This window comes from Ovis aries, chromosome 20, assembly GCF_016772045.2.
Source record: "Ovis aries strain OAR_USU_Benz2616 breed Rambouillet chromosome 20, ARS-UI_Ramb_v3.0, whole genome shotgun sequence".
In the NCBI taxonomy this organism is placed as follows: Eukaryota; Metazoa; Chordata; class Mammalia; order Artiodactyla; family Bovidae; genus Ovis; species Ovis aries.
In genome coordinates, this window is record NC_056073.1 from 24169941 (window position 1) to 24189148 (window position 19208).

At 44.1% G+C, this 19208-nt stretch overlaps 1 protein-coding gene across 3 annotated transcripts in view; it reads right to left on the minus strand.

Annotated features, from left to right (window-relative positions):
* PKHD1 (PKHD1 ciliary IPT domain containing fibrocystin/polyductin) overlaps positions 1 to 9901 on the minus strand; it is a 454852-nt gene extending 444951 nt beyond the window's left edge. For all 3 annotated transcript variants that reach the window (XM_060403704.1, XM_060403705.1, XM_027959080.3), the window contains exons 1-4: positions 9711 to 9901; positions 5969 to 6096; positions 3078 to 3155; positions 2309 to 2453 (exon numbers count right to left, since the gene is read on the minus strand). In XM_060403704.1, the coding sequence (XP_060259687.1) occupies positions 2309 to 2453; positions 3078 to 3155; positions 5969 to 6020 (275 nt within the window). In that variant the 5' untranslated portion in view covers positions 6021 to 6096; positions 9711 to 9901. The remainder of the gene's footprint in view (positions 1 to 2308; positions 2454 to 3077; positions 3156 to 5968; positions 6097 to 9710) is intronic.
* Positions 9902 to 19208: the final 9307 nt, after the last annotated feature.

Below are 19208 nucleotides of genomic sequence, written 5' to 3' on the forward strand. Positions count from 1 at the left end.
AATGATTTCTTTGCCTTTTCGAGGTCGCCATTCAGTCTGATTTTTGTGAGAGGAGAATATGATGAATACGAGTTAGATTTTAGAAGTGTCTCTCCTCCAAAACTTCTCCTAAAATCTTTAACATTACTCTAAATCTTTAAATCTTCACTGTCCAATGTGCTAGCCATTAGCCATATGTGATTATTGAGCACTTGAATAGTGGCTAGTCCCAGACTTCCCAGGTGGGTCAGAGGTTAAGAATCCGGCTGCCAATGCAGGGGAGAGGGGTTCAAGCCCTGCTCCAGGAGGATTCCACATGCTGCCAAGCACCTGAGTCTGTGTGCCACAGTTGACCCCACACACCCTAGAGCCTGCGCTCTGCGACAGGAGAAGCCGCCACAATGAGAAGCCCGTGCACGGCAACTAGAGGGTGGTCCCTGCTCCCCGAAACTAGAGAGCCTGCACACAGCAACAAAGACCAGCGCAGCCCTAAATCAATAAGCAAAATATTTATTAAAAAAAGAATTTCGGTAGTACCAATTAAGATATTCTATTAAGGTAAAATACACACTGGGTTTTGAAGACTTTGTACGCAAAGTCTTATTAAATTTACATATTGATTACATGCAAAATGACAGTGTTTCGGCTATGCTGAGCTAAATAACATGTATCATTAAAATTAATCTCACCTCTTTCTTTCAAATTTTTTAACTGACTGCTAGAAAATGTTAAGTTTTCTTTGTGGCTCGCATTATATTTTGGTTGGGCAGTGCTGATTTAGACGCTCCAGTGCCAAATTTTGCAAACTCAGACATGTCTTTTTATGATAATAACAGTATTTCATTGATTATTTTCCCACATTTGAGTGCTAATTTAATTTTATATTCATCTCCCAATCAGAGTACATTTAAGAGGGTTGTATTTCTTTTCTTCTAAAATGGTGATATAAAGTCAATGGTGCATGTTAAAGTCATTAGTATGTTGCGGTTGAGAAAACAGAACAAGCAAATTGAGTTTTGACTTATTTCATAGCAAGTTCTTGCAAGAACTCTATCCCCTAAAATATCATATAACCTACAGAAATCATCTCTCCCTATAGCAATGCTATAAGGAACTTCAGTTTAAGAAATATCTATTGAGCATCTTCTACTAGCAAGATATTGTGCTCAGCATCCTAAGGACTACAAGGATGAGTTGATCACATCCTCTGTCCTCGAAGCACGTAGTTTCATGAGGATGAATCTGAAAAGTGAGCAGCTGCCACAGTGTCAGGAGAAACAAAAAGCTGAGGAAACTGGGCCACTAAGGCTGTGCATATTGTGCCTTTGTGTAAATTACAAAAAGGTCCTCCCTCAAAGAAGATGAATTGCGCAAAAAAGTGTGTAACACACACACCCACATCACGTTGATGGATTCCTAGAACACGCGCCTTCCTCTTAGCCTGGATTTCACTTCCTACTTGTCTGTCCCCCTGGGAAGGAAGGGAAAGATGATGCTCAGTTGGCTGTTAGGGGCGAGGGAGTGTGTGCAGTGTGGTTGGTTCAATTGGCAGAGATAGAGGAGGGGGAGCTTTCCTGAAAGAGGAAACAGAAAGCAAAAGGAAATAATAATCTCCTTTTCTCTAACGAATGGTCCACTTTCACGCAGCATGCCTAAGATATTAAAGAAAGAATGAACTAGTGTAAACTTTGGTGGCCAATGAAAACTTAAGTAGGACGATAGAAAATCTGGAATCCTGTAAACATCACATCGAACTCAGCAAAGAAACTAAAGACTATGGTGAATTTCCTTTCTAAATGGCTTTTAGTTAATGTACAGTCATTACAATTATGCCTACTCCAAAAGCGAAAGTTGCTCAGTCGTGTCTGACCCTTTGCGACCCCGTGGACTGTAGCCTGCCAGGCTCCTCTGGCCATGGAATTTTCCAGGCAAGAATTCTGGAGTGGGTTTCCATTCCCTTCTCCAGGGGACCTTCCTGACTCAGGGACTGAACCCGGGTCTCCCGCACTGCAGGCAGATTCTTTATCATCTGAGCCATCAGGGAAGAAGATGGTAAAACAGCCTCACTTATTAAAATCTGAATAGCAATAGAAGCCTTGCAAAAAAATCAGCAACTGAAAACATAATCCAACTCCTCCTTTCAAATATTGTAAAATTCTCAAAAATCTTTCCCATAGTCTCATCCTTTCCCATATCTCATCCTCATTAAGCCCAGATAGGAAACTATGTTGGTAAATGCAGTCACTGCAGAAGTTGCTCTAATTCACCACCAAAAGCTGCAGAGATGAAGAAAGTATTCATCCCATCTGGCCTTCCCAGTCCCGGGTACCTGGTCCTGCACATCACAGCTGGAACATCCAGGAAGACAGGGGAGACGTCACAGGGGATGCTGGGCAGCGTGGGCAGAGCCACATTCACCAGGTGGATCTCCAGTTGAGAGCCATTGGCGGGATGAAGAAGACCCAGCTCCAAACCTGAACACAAGGCACAGAGGGGAGTCTCAGGCTGAACGGAGCTGTAATCCACAGTGGGCAATACAAAAACACGCCACAAGGGGGCAGTGGGAGGCACTGAGTTTACCTAAAATTCAAAGGCTCCTTATTTCCAAGGCATTTCTGAGTGCCATATGAATGAGTGTTCTCATTTATGACTTTACTTTTTTAAAAATTCTCATTTCAGGTCCATCCATCTAAATCCAGGAAAGAATTCTCCAACCCTGAAAGTTACTCTTTATCGTGGAGTAAGATGGAGACACTGAGCATGCAGGATTATCAGCAAGGAAGACAGATAACCAAGGTTCTGGGGTCACATTGCCAAGTTCTAGTCTACATGTCTATCATCTCATCAGGGTTCCTTGAGTCCACTCCACAGCTCAGAATAAGGAAACGGACCCAAACACGGAATGGTGTGATGTGACATTAGCAAGTGGGCACCTATTAATAGTTAATAGTAACAGAGAGGGTGCTCAGTAGGTCCATCCCCCTTCAGGACCTCTTTTACATCTGTCCTTAGACAAGAAGAAAACCAGAGACTCACATCCTTTAGGATTCTCTAGATCAGTAAATGAGAAACTTGCATTTGGCAAGACCAAAACCTACCATCAAAAATGACTGTGATCCATGTCCCCCCTGCGAGGCTACCTTCTTCAGGTTCAATGTGGATATTCAGACAAGGCACTGTAAGTGAATAGGAGAGACACTGGCTTCAGTGCGCAAATTCAGTCCCCCAGCTTCCTTTTAGCATTCCTCAGAATCACCAATAGGGCTTGATACAGCCCAGAACAACAGCCCCACCCCCAGAGTTTCTGCTTCAGTAGGTCTGGGTAAAGCCCAAGAATTTGCATTTCTGACAAAGCGTCATTTGTGCTTTCAGTCTGGAGAATCACACCTTCAAAGCTCCCATTTTAGGAAAAGTTCTGACTGATCCTAGACACCCAAAAACCCAGTGTTCACCAAGACTATCCTGAATTTCCACTTCCCTTGGAGGAAGCCTCAAGGATACACTTGGTTCCTAATGGAATCTGAAATGCGTCTTCCCTCTTACTCACTCGTGAATCAGGAGGTCATGTTTTCTGTGTGTGTGTGTGCTTACTCGCTCAGTCACATCCAACTCTTTGTGACCCCAGGGACGGTAGCCCACCAGGTTCCTCTACCCAAGGGATTTCCCAAGCAAGAATAACAGAGTGGGTTGCCATGCCCTCCTCTAGGGGATCTTCCTGACCCGAGCATCGAACCTGTGTCTCCTGTGTCTCCTGCATTGCAGGCGAATTCTTTATTCATCAGGTCATATTTACAGTTACCACTTATTTCCAATATTTCCACTTCCCAGAAACTTTTAGAAGCTGTCTCTATTTCAATCCTCCTATTCGGTACACCATCCTCTTTTGAATACCTGATCAGAATGACTCCCCAAATACAAAATGCTCCAAATTTTTGCTTTGCCTGCTCAGAGAAGCAGTGAAGCATCAATCAGTGCTGAAATTAAAAAAAAAAAACCCCGCTATAGACTTGCACACTAGGCTAAACTGGGTTCTCCCATACAGACTGTAGGCTGAGTATGACATTATCAATGCCTCATCTTTGAGGGTGCTCCTGGATGGACATTCCTTGTCTGAGGTAAAGCCAGCAAAAATCTGCTCCTCAGTGAAGCCTACAAAACACTTTTCTGTATTAGAAAAGTTAAAGGATCGTTGAGGCCACGCCAACTCTGGCAAGCCCAAGGCATCCATGTACATATATTCAGGTGGCTCAGTGCACAAGGGAGAAGGCAATGGCACCCCACTCCAGTACTCTTGCCTGGAAAATACCATGGATGGAGGAGCCTGGTGGGCTGCAGTCCATGGGGTCGTTAAGAGTCGGACACGACTGAGTGACTTCACTTTCACTTTTCACTTTCATGCATTGGAGAAGGAAATGGCAACCCACTCCAGTGTTCTTGCCTGGAGAATCCCAGGGACAGGGGAGCCTGGCAGGCTGCCATCGATGGGCTCGCACAGAGTCGGACACGACTGAAGCAACTTAGCAGCAGCAGCAGCAGTGCACAAGAGTGATGATGTAACTGAGTAGGACCCCATGGGGCCTTCCCAGGAGGTGGGGGATAGGGGGCGTCAACAGGCTTTTCCCCATAGCCTCTGCTTTACCTCCTCTCTGCGGCATCAGGATATATTTGATTCGCATTTCCTAAGTTGCTCTGCAAATATGAAAATCCCCCACCAAATGGAAGATGTTAACTACTCGATGAGCCTGAGCACAGAGCCCCAGGCCTTCGAGAGCCTGAGGACTGATAATATTAACCCCTGTAACAGCACCCGGTTACCTCACCACCATCAGTCAGAATTGTGCGAGCTGACCTAATGACCCCCCCACTCTCACCTGACTTTTATAATGGCTTTGCTAAAACCCTTCAGAGAACTCAGGCTTGTTTGTTTGTGCTTTTTCCCCCAGGGGATAAGCTATCATTCTTGCACAGCCCTGCAATAAACATTTCTCCCCTCCAAACTCTGACGCTCCAAAATTCTGTTTGTCTGGCCTCACTCTAGGTTGTGAGCATGAACTTGCACTAACAGTAAAGGCCCATTCACAAGAACACAATCGCTGGTGGCGCTCTGGCCAGACCAGCTCACACTCGCCCTCAAAGCTGTATTAGAGGCGTGCGCACTCAGTTGCTTCAGTCGTGTCTGACTCTCTGCAACCCTATGGACTGCGGCCCAGGTTCCTCTGTCCATGGGGTTTTCCAGGCAAGAATACTGGAGTGGGTTGCCATTTCTTTTTCCAGGGGATCTTCCTGACCCAGGGATTGAACCTGTGTCTCCTGCATCTCCTGCACTGGCAAGCATATTCCTTACCTCTAGCACCACCTGGGAAGCCCCCAAGAAGATACAGAGGATAACCGAATTAGCTGAGAAAAGTAGAGACACGATTTCAGAAAAGAAAATTTTAGCCGTTCATTGCTAAGACAAGCTAAGCCTTCCTTTGGGAAGATAAAGTAATAAAATCTAAAAATAACTGCATTGTATGGCTCAAAAAGGAGTTATAAAAAGAAGATTATGTTATTATTAAAAGCTCTAGATAACAGCAACTTCCACTAGCTGTTAAAAATTAAAGTATATATTTATAACTGTTTAATGTACAACCTCAACCAACAAACAGAAAAAAATTATTAAGCACAGAAAATTCAGTCTTAGAGGAGACACTAATAGGTCATCCCCAATAATATTTCAGTTCATTTCAGTTCAGTCACTCAGTCATGCTGACTCTTTGTGACCCCATGGACTGCAGCATGCCAGGCTTTTGAGTCCATCACCAACTCCCGGAGCTTGCTCAAACTCATGTCCACTGAGTCAGTGATGCCATCCAACCGTCTCATCTTCTGTTGTCCCCTTCTCCTCCTGCCTTCAACCTTTCCCAATAATATTTAAGTATCAATAAACTAGTTCTCAAGGTAACCTGTTGTGGTCTCCTTAAAATCTCTTCAAAACACATTCACTGACCTGCCAAAAGTAGTATTTTGATACTTGTCAGATAGATCAGAGAGCCAGTCATCTTGTCCGCTGAAATCAATCCTTTCAAAATTGCTCAGACATTAAACACATCTTCAATTTTGATTGGAGCAGCATAGCTTTTAAAAACAAAATGAAAAGAAAATGACTATCATTTTTGCTTACATACAATTGCTTTGCTGTGTTAAAACTTGGAAAATTAAGGATCTTCTGAGAGACCCGCCATCATCCCAACTTGCAAAAAAAGGACAATCTATAAAATCATCACTATTCTACCCCCTCTCCTGTCTCATTCACTTATTTTATGCATACGCAAGCTAGGGAAGTAATAGTAACCTCTTGCATTAATTCATTCTTAAGCAAACACTTACATTTTAAAAGTAAGTAAATTCCAGAGTCAAAATACTAGTTAATGGTGACGAGGGGGAGGGGGTTGTTTTGTTTTGTTTTCTGGAAGTCTCAGTCCTCCAGGAAGCAAACAACATGCAAGAAAAGAGTAAAGAGCTTAACAAAATGAATGTTAAACATGGTAACAGGTTGAAAAACTGATGCTAATGGAAACTTGCAGGACATTATCTTACCCTGGTGGCTCAGCCATAAAGAATCTGCCTGCAATGCAGGAGACCAGGGTTCAATCCCTGGGTGGGGAAGATACCCTGGGGGAGGGCATGGCAACCCACTCTAGCACTCTTGCCTGGAGAATCCCATGGACGGAGGATTTTGGCAAGCTACAGTTCATAGGGTCACACAGAGTCAGACACAACTGAAGTGGCCAAGCAGCAGCAGCAGCCGCATCTTACCCTCACAGCAGAGGAAACAGGGAGGGAGTAACAGGAAGAAAAAGCTGGACCCTCCAAACTGGACCTCCCAGGTCCCTCTACCTCAATTCACAACGCCTGGACCATCTTCCTTAAACGCTGCTTCCACTGTGGCGTTGTCCTGTTTAATGCTTTCAATTCAAAGCAAAACCTCTATCACGTCAAACAGAGGATAAGAACACTTGAGAGGATTTTTATTAAGAATAACTGAGGTGATACATGCTGCTGCTGCTGCTGCTAAGTTGCTTCAGTCGTGTCCGACTCTGTGCGACCGCATAGACGGCAGCCCGCCAGGCTCCCCCGTCGCTGGGATTCTCCAGGCAAGAACGCTGGAGTGGGTTGCCATTTCCTCCTCCAATGCATGAAAGTGAAAAGTGAAAGTGAAGTGGCTCAGTCGAGTCCGACTCTTATTGACCCCACGGACTGCATGCAGCCCACCAGGCTCCTCCATCCATGGTATTTTCCAAGCAAGAGTACTGGAGTGGGGTGCCATTGCCTTCTCCATACCTAAAGAAATTAACACAGGGCCTGGTACAAAGAAGACACTCACAAAGGTCAGTTTTCCTTTCAAATGCTCTCTGCTTCCCACAGAAAGCCCTGAGTCTGCAGTTTCACCCGGACCTGCCCCTCACATTTCCTTCCCCTTTCACAAGCTCCCCACATGGCAGCGTCTGCCTTGGATCCTGCTGGTCCCTTTCTAGAGTCCCCCAACTTTCTTGTGCCCTAAAGAACTCCTGGCCTCCTTCAGGGCCCAACTCAGGAGCTGCCTCTCCACAGAATCTGTCCCCCATGTAGATTCATAAATTAACTGGCTCCCGGACTTCCCTGGTGGTCCAGTGGCTAAAACTCCACACTCCCAATGTAGGGGGCCTGGGTTCGACCCCTGGTCAGGGAACTAGATCCCACATGCTGCAACTAAGACACAGAGCAGCCAAATAAATAAAGGTCTAAGAAAAAAATTAACTGGCCTCCAAATACGGAGGGCAAGGAGACACCTTTGAAGGAGGCAAACACTCCAGATTTGCAGGTGCTGGGTTTCATAAGCAGGAAAACTTTTACATATGAGGCTCTTCTTGGGTGTTAGCAAGATGAATAGATCTCCACCCATCACAATCTTAAAAGTTTGTACAGAGGCTTGAACAGTGTTCAGTCACGTGTTCAATCCCAATGATCTCAATGCCACATGGCTCTCTGAAAACTGCATCTTTGAAAACAGCTCCTGTTGTGGAACCTTTACACAAAAGGTACATTTCAAGTACACGGGGTGGGGTGGGAGGAGGCCTGCTTGTAGGTGGACTGGTAGTCATGCCCCGTCCATGACCTGGAGGAGGTGGACCGGCTTCCATCCCTCCTGACCTCGTAACAGGTGAAGCAAGACTCCACGTGTTAACATTATATCCTCAATGTACCAAACCCCTTTCATTGATATTGGGGGGGAGGGGTTAAGAAAACACTGAAGCCAGAAAAAACAGTTTTACCATTACAAAATAAATAAATAAATGCCCAGAAAAAAAGTATCTACAAAAAGCTTAAGAATAAATGTATCTTTTAGGTATGTCCGAATTAAGACAGTGCAATGGATAATCACCTGTAGTTCATTCCACTCCACAGACATTTATCATATGCCTAATATAAGCTGGGCACGGTGCTTTCTGTTGTTGTTTAGTGACTAAGTCATGTCCAGCTCTTTTACAACCCCATGGACTGTAGCCTTCCAGGCTCCTTTGTCTGTGGGATTTCCCAGGCAAGAATACTGGAGTGGGTTGCCATTTCCTTCTCCAGGGTATCTTCCCAACCTGGGATAGAACCCACAGTTCTTGTATTAGAGGCAGATTCTGTACCACTGGGGCTGGGAAAAACAGAGATAAATTATCTTGTACCTGCCCTCAAGTACCCAGCAGTTGGGGTAGGGGCAGAAGCTACTCTCATTTACAAGAGGAGTTCTAAAGTTTTCAAGTAGATTAAGCAGGTGTTTCTTTAACTTGTAAAATTCTCTATATTTTACACCTATTTGAAATAAGATTCATTTTTCAAACATTTAATTTTCAGAAATACATCTACTGCCTAGAGAAAAGTACCCAGGAGTTACTTATAGTCCAAAAGCACCGGATTTGATTTACTTGTCACACCCAACAGAATATGTTAGGCACAGGAGAGTCGATTTTCAATCTGACTGGGATTTTAGCATTTTATTTTGGTGCCTACCCCCAAATTTAGAACATCAGAAGTAAATGGTCACATATTGGTTTTCTTAAAACCCTGTGTTGGGAGGGGGCAGGTGGGAGGAAATGAGTGATTGGAATTGACACATATACACTATCAATAAATACTATTTATAAAACAGATAACTAATGAGAACATACTCTAAAGCACAGGAAACTCTAGTCAAAGCACTGTGGTGACCTGAATGGGAAGGAAGTCCAAAAGGGAGCAGATCCATGTCCCTGTACGGCTAATTCCTTTTGCTGTACAGTAAAAACTAATACAACATTGTAAGTTAACTATACGCCAATAAAAATTAATTTTTAAAAAACCTCTATGTTCAGACCTACATCTTCCCTCTAAAATAGAGCAGTCAAATCAATAACAAATGTATTTTCTCTTAAAATGATTATCCACTAATTCTTCCTAAGAACAAACTCAGCCTCCATTTAAATACTTTAACCAGAATATTTTCAACCAGAGGAGAGCTGTGTGCATCAGGTCAGTTCTCTCTCCCCTGTCTCTCTCTCCCCACTCTGCCCTTGTTCTTCCTCCTCCTCTCTGTCCCCTTCCCAGCCCCCCTCCCTGAGGGGCTTTGAAAGACAAACCTGCGAGGCTGCTACATCTATCCCCCAGTTCCTTTGTTTAACACATTAGCAAAAAGGCAACATCTAGGAAACACAGAGCAGAGACATTTCTGAGCCCAACGGTACCTTTTTCCTGTTTCTCTCTCCTTTGGACTCAAGGGAGGAGTCCTTTCCTTTCAGAATGACCTTGTTCCTTTCAGAATGACCTTGTTCCTCTTAGGAACCGATGGCCGTGTTGCCTGGTGAGACCGAGAGCCCACCTGCAGCAGCACAGGTAACTTACTTGCGTCAGGTTGTAACTCACCTAACTCGTTTGTGTCCCAGCCAAACCTGTGCTAAAGAAAAAATTCAGAGCTGACCACGGGGCAAGTTTAATGATTAACGCAAGCTACTGAGGCTTTTTTCCCCCAAGATCTTTCATTAACGATCAAAGAAAGTCTTACATTTTTTTCCACTTACATGTACCCTAGACAAGATGTTTAGATGAAAGTCCACCCAATGAGACAGACAGGTATTCAATGATTGAAAGAACTGCCAGTAAGTCAGTGATCGAACACAGGCCCAGGACAAAGGGCCACCGAAGGGCTGGTCCCCATTCATGAGCAGTCTCTGACTTCTCATCAAGAGGAAAGGCTGCTACAGGCCCTGCCGCAGGTTGGCATTCTCACTATGCAGGGGTGAGTCTAAATGTTACTGAATCCAACTGCATGGCAGGCCAACGAATCGGAGACGAGGTGTTGGGGTAAGGAATGCGACTTTAGGAGAACCCACGGACCAATAAGATGGCAGGCTATCTCAAAATAACTGCCTTATCAGGGTCTGATGCCAGGTTCTTTTACAGATCAGGGATGGGGGAGTGAAGAAACAAAGTAAAAAGGCCATTAATCTTGCAACTATCCCCTAGACCGGCAAGCCTGAGGCAAGGGAGGTCTCAGTTTCTTCCTTCCTACCGTCTGAGGGTGGACAGGGTTATAAACAAAGGCACTTTAACAGTCAGGCAGAGGGGCAGGATTCTCCACGGGCAGTTATGTGTGATTATAATAACAAAAGAGCAAGTCACAGAAAAAGTTCCAACAGGAAGTGCGAGTTGCCTTTTCCCTGCAACCTAAAGGGCTTCCCTTGCAGCTCAGTCGGTAAAGGATCTGCCTGCAGTGCAAGATGCCCGGGTTTGATTTCTGGATCAGGAAGATCCCCTGGAGAAGGGATAGGCTACCCACTCCAGTATTCTAGGGCTTCCCTGTGGCTCAGCTGGTAAAGAATCCGCCAGCAATGTGGAAGACCTGGTTTTAATCCCTGGGTTGGGAAGATTCCCTGGAGGAGGGAAAGGTTACCCACTCCAGAGAATTCCGTGAGCTGTATAGTTCATGAGGTCACTGGGCTGTATAGTCCATGGGGTTGCAAGGAGTCGGACATGACTGAGTGACTTTCACTGCAACCTGAAGAAGCACACAGGAGAGGATCTGCTCAAAATCTTGCTAAGAAAGGGCTTGTGCAAGCCCTCTCTATTTTATCACTTCCCTCCCTCCCTCCTGACCTTGCATTTTGGCCAAGAGGAAGTCCTTGGCTTCCACCCATCACCTCCTGTTAGGACCCAGACCACAGGTCTCAGTGACTGGTTTGACTCTCTCGATGAGGAATCGGACATGCATCCGACCTTGGAGATCAGCACCACCTCTGTACTTGGTCCATGTCTGACTTCCTTGTGTCTGCCCCACCACCCACTCCAGCTCACATCACTGGCTTCCTGATGCAGTCAGCCATGCCCAGTTGTTCCCGACCAGAAGAAATTCTCATCTTCTTTTCCTTTGAGACAGAAGCCTTTTTAATAGAATTTGATAGCCCTGAATGTCCATCTCAAAGGACCTGGGAAGCATCCCAAGCAAGACCTGATTTAACCCACAGAAATACAACACATCTCTCATGACAATGGTGGAACTATCCTCTAGAAAGTATGGGAAAGAAAGTGAAAGTGAAAGTCACTCAGTCATGTCTGACTCTTTGCAATCCCACAGACTATACAGTCCATGGAATTCTTCAGGCCAGAATGCTGGAGTGGGTAGCCTTTCCCTTCTCCAGGGGATCTTCCAAACCCAGGGATCAAACTCGGGTCTCCTGCATTGCAGGCGGATTCTTTACCAGCTGAGCCACCAGGGAAGCTCAGAAAGTATGGGAGTCTTTGCGAAATCTCCTGTGCATCACAGCTTGGCAACCAGTGACAAGCAGAATGATTTGCTAGCACTGCCGCCAGTAGGGTAGAGACAGGAGGCCTGGCCAGATCAGTCAGCCAGGGAGCCAATCATCCAGCCACCCTCCTCCCTTCTGAACCCCAGCTTCCACTCTAGACCCCCCAGGACAGGTCCACAAGCGTCATTTGAGCCACACTGGTGTGTCTGGCATGTGGGAAACAAGGAAGAGCAGACAGACCAGGTTTGGGGGAGATAATCAAAGGGGATTTCAAAATGATCGGTAATTTTTATTTTTGTAAAAGAAATTATATTCATGAACCACTGAGATGATTCAAAATTATTTTGATAAAGAACATAATACAGTTTCTGCCCTCAAAGTGCTTGCTATCTGGCAGGGGAAACAAAATCATGATCAGATTAGTTTACTGAATTTTAGTCAAATCTCGTGATGAAGACTTAACTCGTGGTTTATTTCTTGCTACTTTAATAAGAGGTGTCCAGAAAGTAACCCCATCTATCCTCAAATGAAGAACCTACAATGGATACTTATCATTCTTTTTGGCAGCCTAGCCATCAAGAGGGCTTCTCAGGTGGCTCAGTGGTAAAGAATCTGCCTGCTCCAGGGATCTTCCTGAAGCAAGGATCGAACCTGAGTCTCCTGCATTGGTTGGTAGATTCTTTACCAGGGAAGCCCTAAAATATAGAGGTAGAAGTCATCAAAATGAGTGAGAGTACCACTGTAAATGTGACCTCTTGAGTGTGGTGGACCCTGAAAACATTTGGGTTATACATGTCTTTCTCAAACTATAGGATGGACCAAAAATTTCTTTTGAATGTTTCTATACAATAAGGGTATTAGGAAACTCCAAAAGAACTTTTTGGCCATCCCCCAATAGATGCCACATTTCTTAAAGAAAGAAATTGATATTTTCCCTCTGTACCTTCAAATCATTTTGCACTGTACCTTATATACTGTAGGCACACAATCTAATGGAAAGAAATGCCTGTGAATTCATTTGAGGAAAAACACTCTGCAGTAGATGAGGGCCACCAAAGTCAAAAGCAAGTTTTAAATGGAAACCAAGAATGCTCAATGCATTTATTTCTATTTTTTTTCTTTTCTTTTCTTTTCTTTTTTTTTTTTTGCTTTGTCTTTATTAAACTTGTTTTATCATTTCCTCTTCAACTCATAGGCATGTTTCTGATAGAAAACGAACTTGGAGCACAGCACTAACATGGCCCTTTTATCTAAATAAGATTTTCATTTGTAAGTGGGGCTTTGGAGTATATGCCGTTTGTGTGACTAGCCCAGGAACTATGGCACACCTACACCCTTCACATTTCCTGTGTGGTCAGACTCTTCCCCAGGTGAGACAGGTAAATTCCCCTTTCACCTGTCTAAGATTGACCCAACTCAAGTTACGCAAGTCCTTCCTTTTCCTTGTCTCTCTGCTGCTGCTGCTGCTGCTGCTGCTGCTGCTGCTGCTGCTGCTGCTGCTGCTAAGTCACTTCAGCTGTGTCCTACTCTGTGCAACCCCATAGATAGCAGCCCATCAGGCTCCCCGTCCCTGGGATTCTCCAGGCAAGGTTACTGGAGTGGGTTGCCATTTCCTTCTCCAATGCATGAAAGTGAAAAGTGAAAGTGAAGTCACTTGGTTGAGTCCGATTCTTCGAGACCCCATGGACTGCAGCCTACCAGGCTCCTCCGTCCATGGTATTTTCCAGGCAAGAGTACTGGAGTCGGGTGCCATTTCCTTCTCCACCTTGTCTCCCTGCATGCATGCTAAGTCTTCAGTCGTGTCCAACTCTTGCAACCCTATGAACTGTAGTCCACTAGGCTCCTCTGTCCATGGGATTTTCCAGGCAAGAGCACTAGAGTGAGTTGCCATTTCCTTCTCTCCCTGCATTTCCTTGTCTCCCTGCATGCATGCTGTCTTCAGTCGTGTCTGATTCTTGTGACCCCATGAACTGTAGCCCACCAGGCTCCTCTGTCCATGGGATTCTCCAGGCATGAAGACTGGAGTGGGTTGCCATGCCTCCTCCAGGGGATCTTCCCATCCAGGTATCAAACCCGAGTCTCATTATGTCTCCTGTACTAGTAGGCAGGATCTTTTTACCACTACCAACACCTGGGAAGCCCGCAAGTCTCCCTAGCCTCCCTTTTTCATAAAGAAACAAAGCTAAGAGAATTATATTCTCTCTGGTTCAATATCATATCCCTGATTACATTTGGAGCCAAAGGATAATGAATATATAAACTCATATTTGGAAAAGAAATGAATTTGTTCCACTAGAGGGGTTAAGTTCCTGATCAAATATTTGTTTCTTAGTTTCTTTAGACAAAGTTTCCCACTAAAGTAAAATTATTTAAAAGTAATCCATCATTATTGCCACTGTCTGAGGTCAGTTTTGCTGATTAAATTATTTTGATAATAATGACCCCCCACTTACCTGGAATCAAAACTGTCGTGCCCTCTATCATCCTGATGAGAGTCCTAAAAACCAACAAGGATGCCCTGGGTGTTACAGGTGAAAATAACTCATCATGTCCATGTACTTGGGAGTTAACATTGAACTACAGGCAGTTTCCTCATTCGAATGAGCAGAGCTAACTTGCTACTCCGGCATCATATAGTCTGGGAATCTATGGGCTATATACCTCAATCATCCTGAGGGCATCATTGGATCACAACACTCAGCATATCGAGATTCATACCAGTGACACAGGATGATCAGAAAGTTGTGAGATCAAGCTCATATCTAATCTGGGCCATGACCAACTATCTCAGTTTGCCTATAACCAGAAGCTTTCCAAGGTAAGGTCATGGGGCTTTCAGTGTTAAACAGGGAGAGTCCCAGGAAAACCACCAGGATGACTCATCACCCCTATGCTTCAGACAGCTCCTAGTCCAGAAACAGTCAATAATTTTCTAAAATGCTTTGGCACTCAAGGTGGACAGATTTTATTCAGTTGCTTATAAAATCCACTTACATGTCAAGAAATTCAGTTCCTGCCATGTCAGATAAAATAGGTGTTGTGATATCCAGTGTTTTCCGGACCACAGAAGCATATTTTTCTTTGAAATTGGAGCATTTGTGGAAAATATGGGAAAACAGTATATGTCAGTTTCTGAATTACAGATAATACAGTATCTTCTCCCTGGGATCAGCAGAATTTAAAATAAATCATACCAGCAGGGAGCCACAATACAAAAGCAATTAATTTTTTTCTAGTTTGATACCATGTTACTATTAATATCTGAGCCAGAAGCCCAGCAGAGATGTCTAAAGTATATCTCATATTTTGTTTTAAAAGAATGAGTGACAGAGAAGTCATAAATTTCTGCAGCCCAGTAGAATGCTTGCTTTAGCAGCAGAACGTTATGATACTGTCAAATTCTATATCCTTAGAGAAAATTGTTTTGAAAATGAAAGAAATGTTTTCCCCTTCTCCTGCAAATGTTGCACAGCTGATAAAATAGCCAAGTCTGATACCTGATATGAGGAACAACATCAGTGGTGAAAATGAGTCGGTGGTGGTTTAGTAGCTAAGTCATGTCCGACTCTTGGGCCCCATGGACTGTAGTGTTCCAGGCTCCTCTGTCCATGGATTTCCCAGGCAAGAATACTAGAGTGGCTTGCCATTTCCTCCTTTGGGGGATCTTCCCAACCCAGGAATCGAACCCGGGTCTCTTGCACTACAGGCAGATTCTTTACCAATTGAGTTACAAGGGAAGCTCCACATAAAAATGAGGGGAACTACAAAAACCTAAAAATAAAGATTGCCTTCAGAATTAAACAATGAAAACAACCAGTAATGGATCAAATTCCTCAGTAAGACTTAAAGCTATTACTACATCTAAAGAAAACCATTCAGATGTCTGTGAAGATGGATAGTGTGGCAGTGTCTTTAAAAATAGTGTTTATCAATGATCTCATTGGAAAGAAATATATGTCTCCCTCTTGAATCTAGATAGACTTGTGACTCACTTATAACCAATGATGATCACTGGAGATGATGCCACCTGACTCCAAGGCTAAGTCACAATACAGATTTGCAGTGTAGGTTGGTACATTTACACTTACGTTTAGAACTCTCAGCCAATCCCTGAGAAGTCCAGCTATCTGGGGCCACTATGCCAGGAGGAGGCTTCCAGTAAGGCTTATTACAGCCATATAGGCTACTGCACCCATTTATCGTGACCTTGGAACTATCGACTAGCTCTTTTAAAGGCACAGCTAATGAATGTGGAGGCAAGCCTGAGAACCGGGTTGGTGGATCACACACCCAAATGTGCTTTCTCGGCTGTAACCGGTATACGCATTCTGCTGTGTAGACTGACAAGGCACCGGCCCCAGGAGAGGTGCTCAGAGCTGGCAGAGAGAAGTGAGAGGTACTTGGGAAAAAACCTCTCACTCTGCCCCCACAAGTTCAAATATTACCATTTCCTTTGTGTTCCTAGAAGTGAGAAATTGGGGGGAAGCTCTCCATCTGAGAGATGGAAACTCGTATACCCCCACTCCAGGGACGGTCATGAGAGTAAGATGAGATGACCCAGAATCTTAGAGTCAGATAATGTAGTCATCTTTGGTGTTACAACCGGAAGACCTCCAGGAGGTGCCAATGCTGGGGCACGGCTGCACTGATATGGGCCCCTGGGCTCTTATCCAGAAGCTCATTTCTTTCTCCTTCCTTCGTGTTAAAGGGAAGCAAGGAAGCATCTGCCAAGTGTGACAGAGCTTTGATTATTTTCTCTGGGGCCTTCATGTATTTTTTACATGAAATTGGAGGTGGGAGGGTTGAGGAGAGGTTGGAGAAGAAGCACCAAAGCAGGCTCTCTCCCTACACCGTCCTGCGCTTCCAGTGCTTTGTAAGTGAGCCCTGCCCTTCATCTGAGAACTCTGATGGGGCTGGGCATGCCCTATTTATAGACAACAACTGCTGCACAGCTTCAAAGGGAGCACACAGCTAAGCCAGGGGAGTGGAGGGAACACTCAGAGGAAAGGACGGGACACGACAGCTCCCGGCAGCCAGCTCTGGGCCCTGCCAGAAATGCCCCATCATCCCCCAGTGCAGTAAATGGCCAAAGACCATTGTGTCCATCCCAGAAGGGCAGCTCGCAGCCAGGGCAGGTGATCCAAGTGGGCTTTATTTGACTTTGTGCTGAAATCGCACAAGCTCTTACATTGACCAGATTAATTGGCCTTTAGAGACCATGGTTTCCAGAGCATGAACACCTAATTCTCACCTTAAATTCTCAAAAACAAAGAAGAAGAGGAAGAAGAAGGAGGAGGGGAAGTGAGGAGGACAGTGGAAGGGGAGCAGAAAGAGAAGAAACATATTCAGTGTGGTGGACCGAATGATGAATAGCCCTCCCAAATTTATCCACATCCTAATCCCCAGAAGGAGTTGTCAAGATGTGACCTTTTGTGGTGATAGGGACTGTGCCGGTGTGATCAAGTTATGGGTCCTGATGTCTCCTGGTTCGCCCAGTGTCAACACAAAGGTCCTCATGGGAGAGAAGCAGGAGGATCAGAGTTAGCAGCAGGGGATGTGATAATAGGAGTCAGATCTGATGTGTTAGGAGAAAAAGGACCACGAGCTGAGGAATGCAGGGGGCCTTGAGAAACTGACAGAAAGGCAAGGAAACAGACTGTTTTCCCCACAGAACCCCCAGAAGGAACATCCCTATGAAACTGATTTAGCCCTACAAAAACTTTGATTTAGCCCTACGAAACTGATTTTGACTGCTGACCCCAGACTGTAAGATATCAAATCCATGTTGATTAAGCTACTATGTTTATGTGGTACTGTATTATAGCAGCCTTAGAGGCTGTTTATATGTTTATATAATCTTGTATTATTATATAATTGTATTATAGGAGCATCCAGGAAGGGTTGTCATTTGGTACCATTAAAGTGTGTATGTCCCTCTTGGAAGACACTGGTGCAATCACCCATAACACATAGTGGGTCACTTAGCCCCTGAATTACCCCTTTAAATGTTTAAATTTTTCACCCCCTCTCTTCTTCTGCCTCCTTCAAAAGGACCAAAAGTACTCAAGGAGCAGGTTCTTAACTGAAGTTCAAGTAAAATGGGCATACAAGAAAAAGTCCAGAAAAAATATATTTTTAGTTTAGGATCAGGAGAAGTATGAATTTTTAGATACATGTAGATTAAAAAAAAGACTACATGGACATACATGTTAGAATGATAAATGTTAACACTTGAGGTAAAATTGTAGATTATTTTTATTTTCTTCATTTCACTTACCTTAAATTTTCTCATTCTAAAATAAACACATATTATTATTGTGTCATAAAGTTTTTTTAAGTGATATCAGATATCATAACAGTAGTATCTTTTTTTGTAACTTGAAAAGGTGGGTTTTTTTCTTTTTCTTTTTTTTTGAGAAACTTCCAAGGTCATTTCCCAAGTTTAGGACAATGGCACAGAAAATTTAGGATCCGACTGGACCCACTAGGGGGCAGTATTGAGCCCTTGAAGGTGAACACAAAAGCAGACCACTGAACAGATACATGCTAATTTAGAAAAGACAGCCATCCAAAATGTAAACTTTCAGGCACCTCAGCATCCAGTCTGGCCTAGAATATCTTCCCATCAATCAACTTCACAGAGTGGCATTAGAGCAACTTCTTTCATTTGAGGGAGCCTAAAAAAGTACATTCTGTGTAACTCAATAACTTAGAAAGACAATTCACGAGAAAACAAGCTCTGTGACCAAATAGAGTGTAAAATGTTATGAGCTATACCCTTCCTTGGACTTCCTAGGTGGCTCAGGGGTAAATAAAACATGCCTGCCAACGCAGGAGACACCAGAGATGAGCTTTCAATCCGTGGGTCAGGAAGATCCCCTGGAGGAAGAAATGGCAACTCACTCCAGTATTCTTGCTGTGAAAATCCCATAGACAGAGGAACCTGGTGGGCTACAGTCCATGGGGTCACAAAGAGTCAGACACGACTGAGCACGCACACACACACCCTTCCTTGTGTTAGGGCTTCACTGTGCCTCTGACACACCCTTCCTTAATGATTCACAATGGATATTGGCTTATTAAATCCTGTGACAGAGAACCTACTGTATAGCTCAGGGAACCCTATTCAGTGCTCAGTGGTACTTAAATGGGAAAGAAATCCAAAAAAGAGGATATATGTATATCTATTGCTGATTTACCTTGCTGTACAGTAGAAACTAACACAACATTGAAAGCAACTACACTCCAATAAAAATTAATTTAAATAAATAAAGCCTCTGAGGTCCTGCAGAAATGAATTCCACTTAAGTTTCTTGAAGTATTTCCCAAATACATATTTGACAGATCCATCGTTTTCATTGGAATAAGGGCCTTTGATGGTGTGGATCACAAAAAAACTGTGGAAAATTCTTCAGGTGACGGGAATATCAGACCACATGA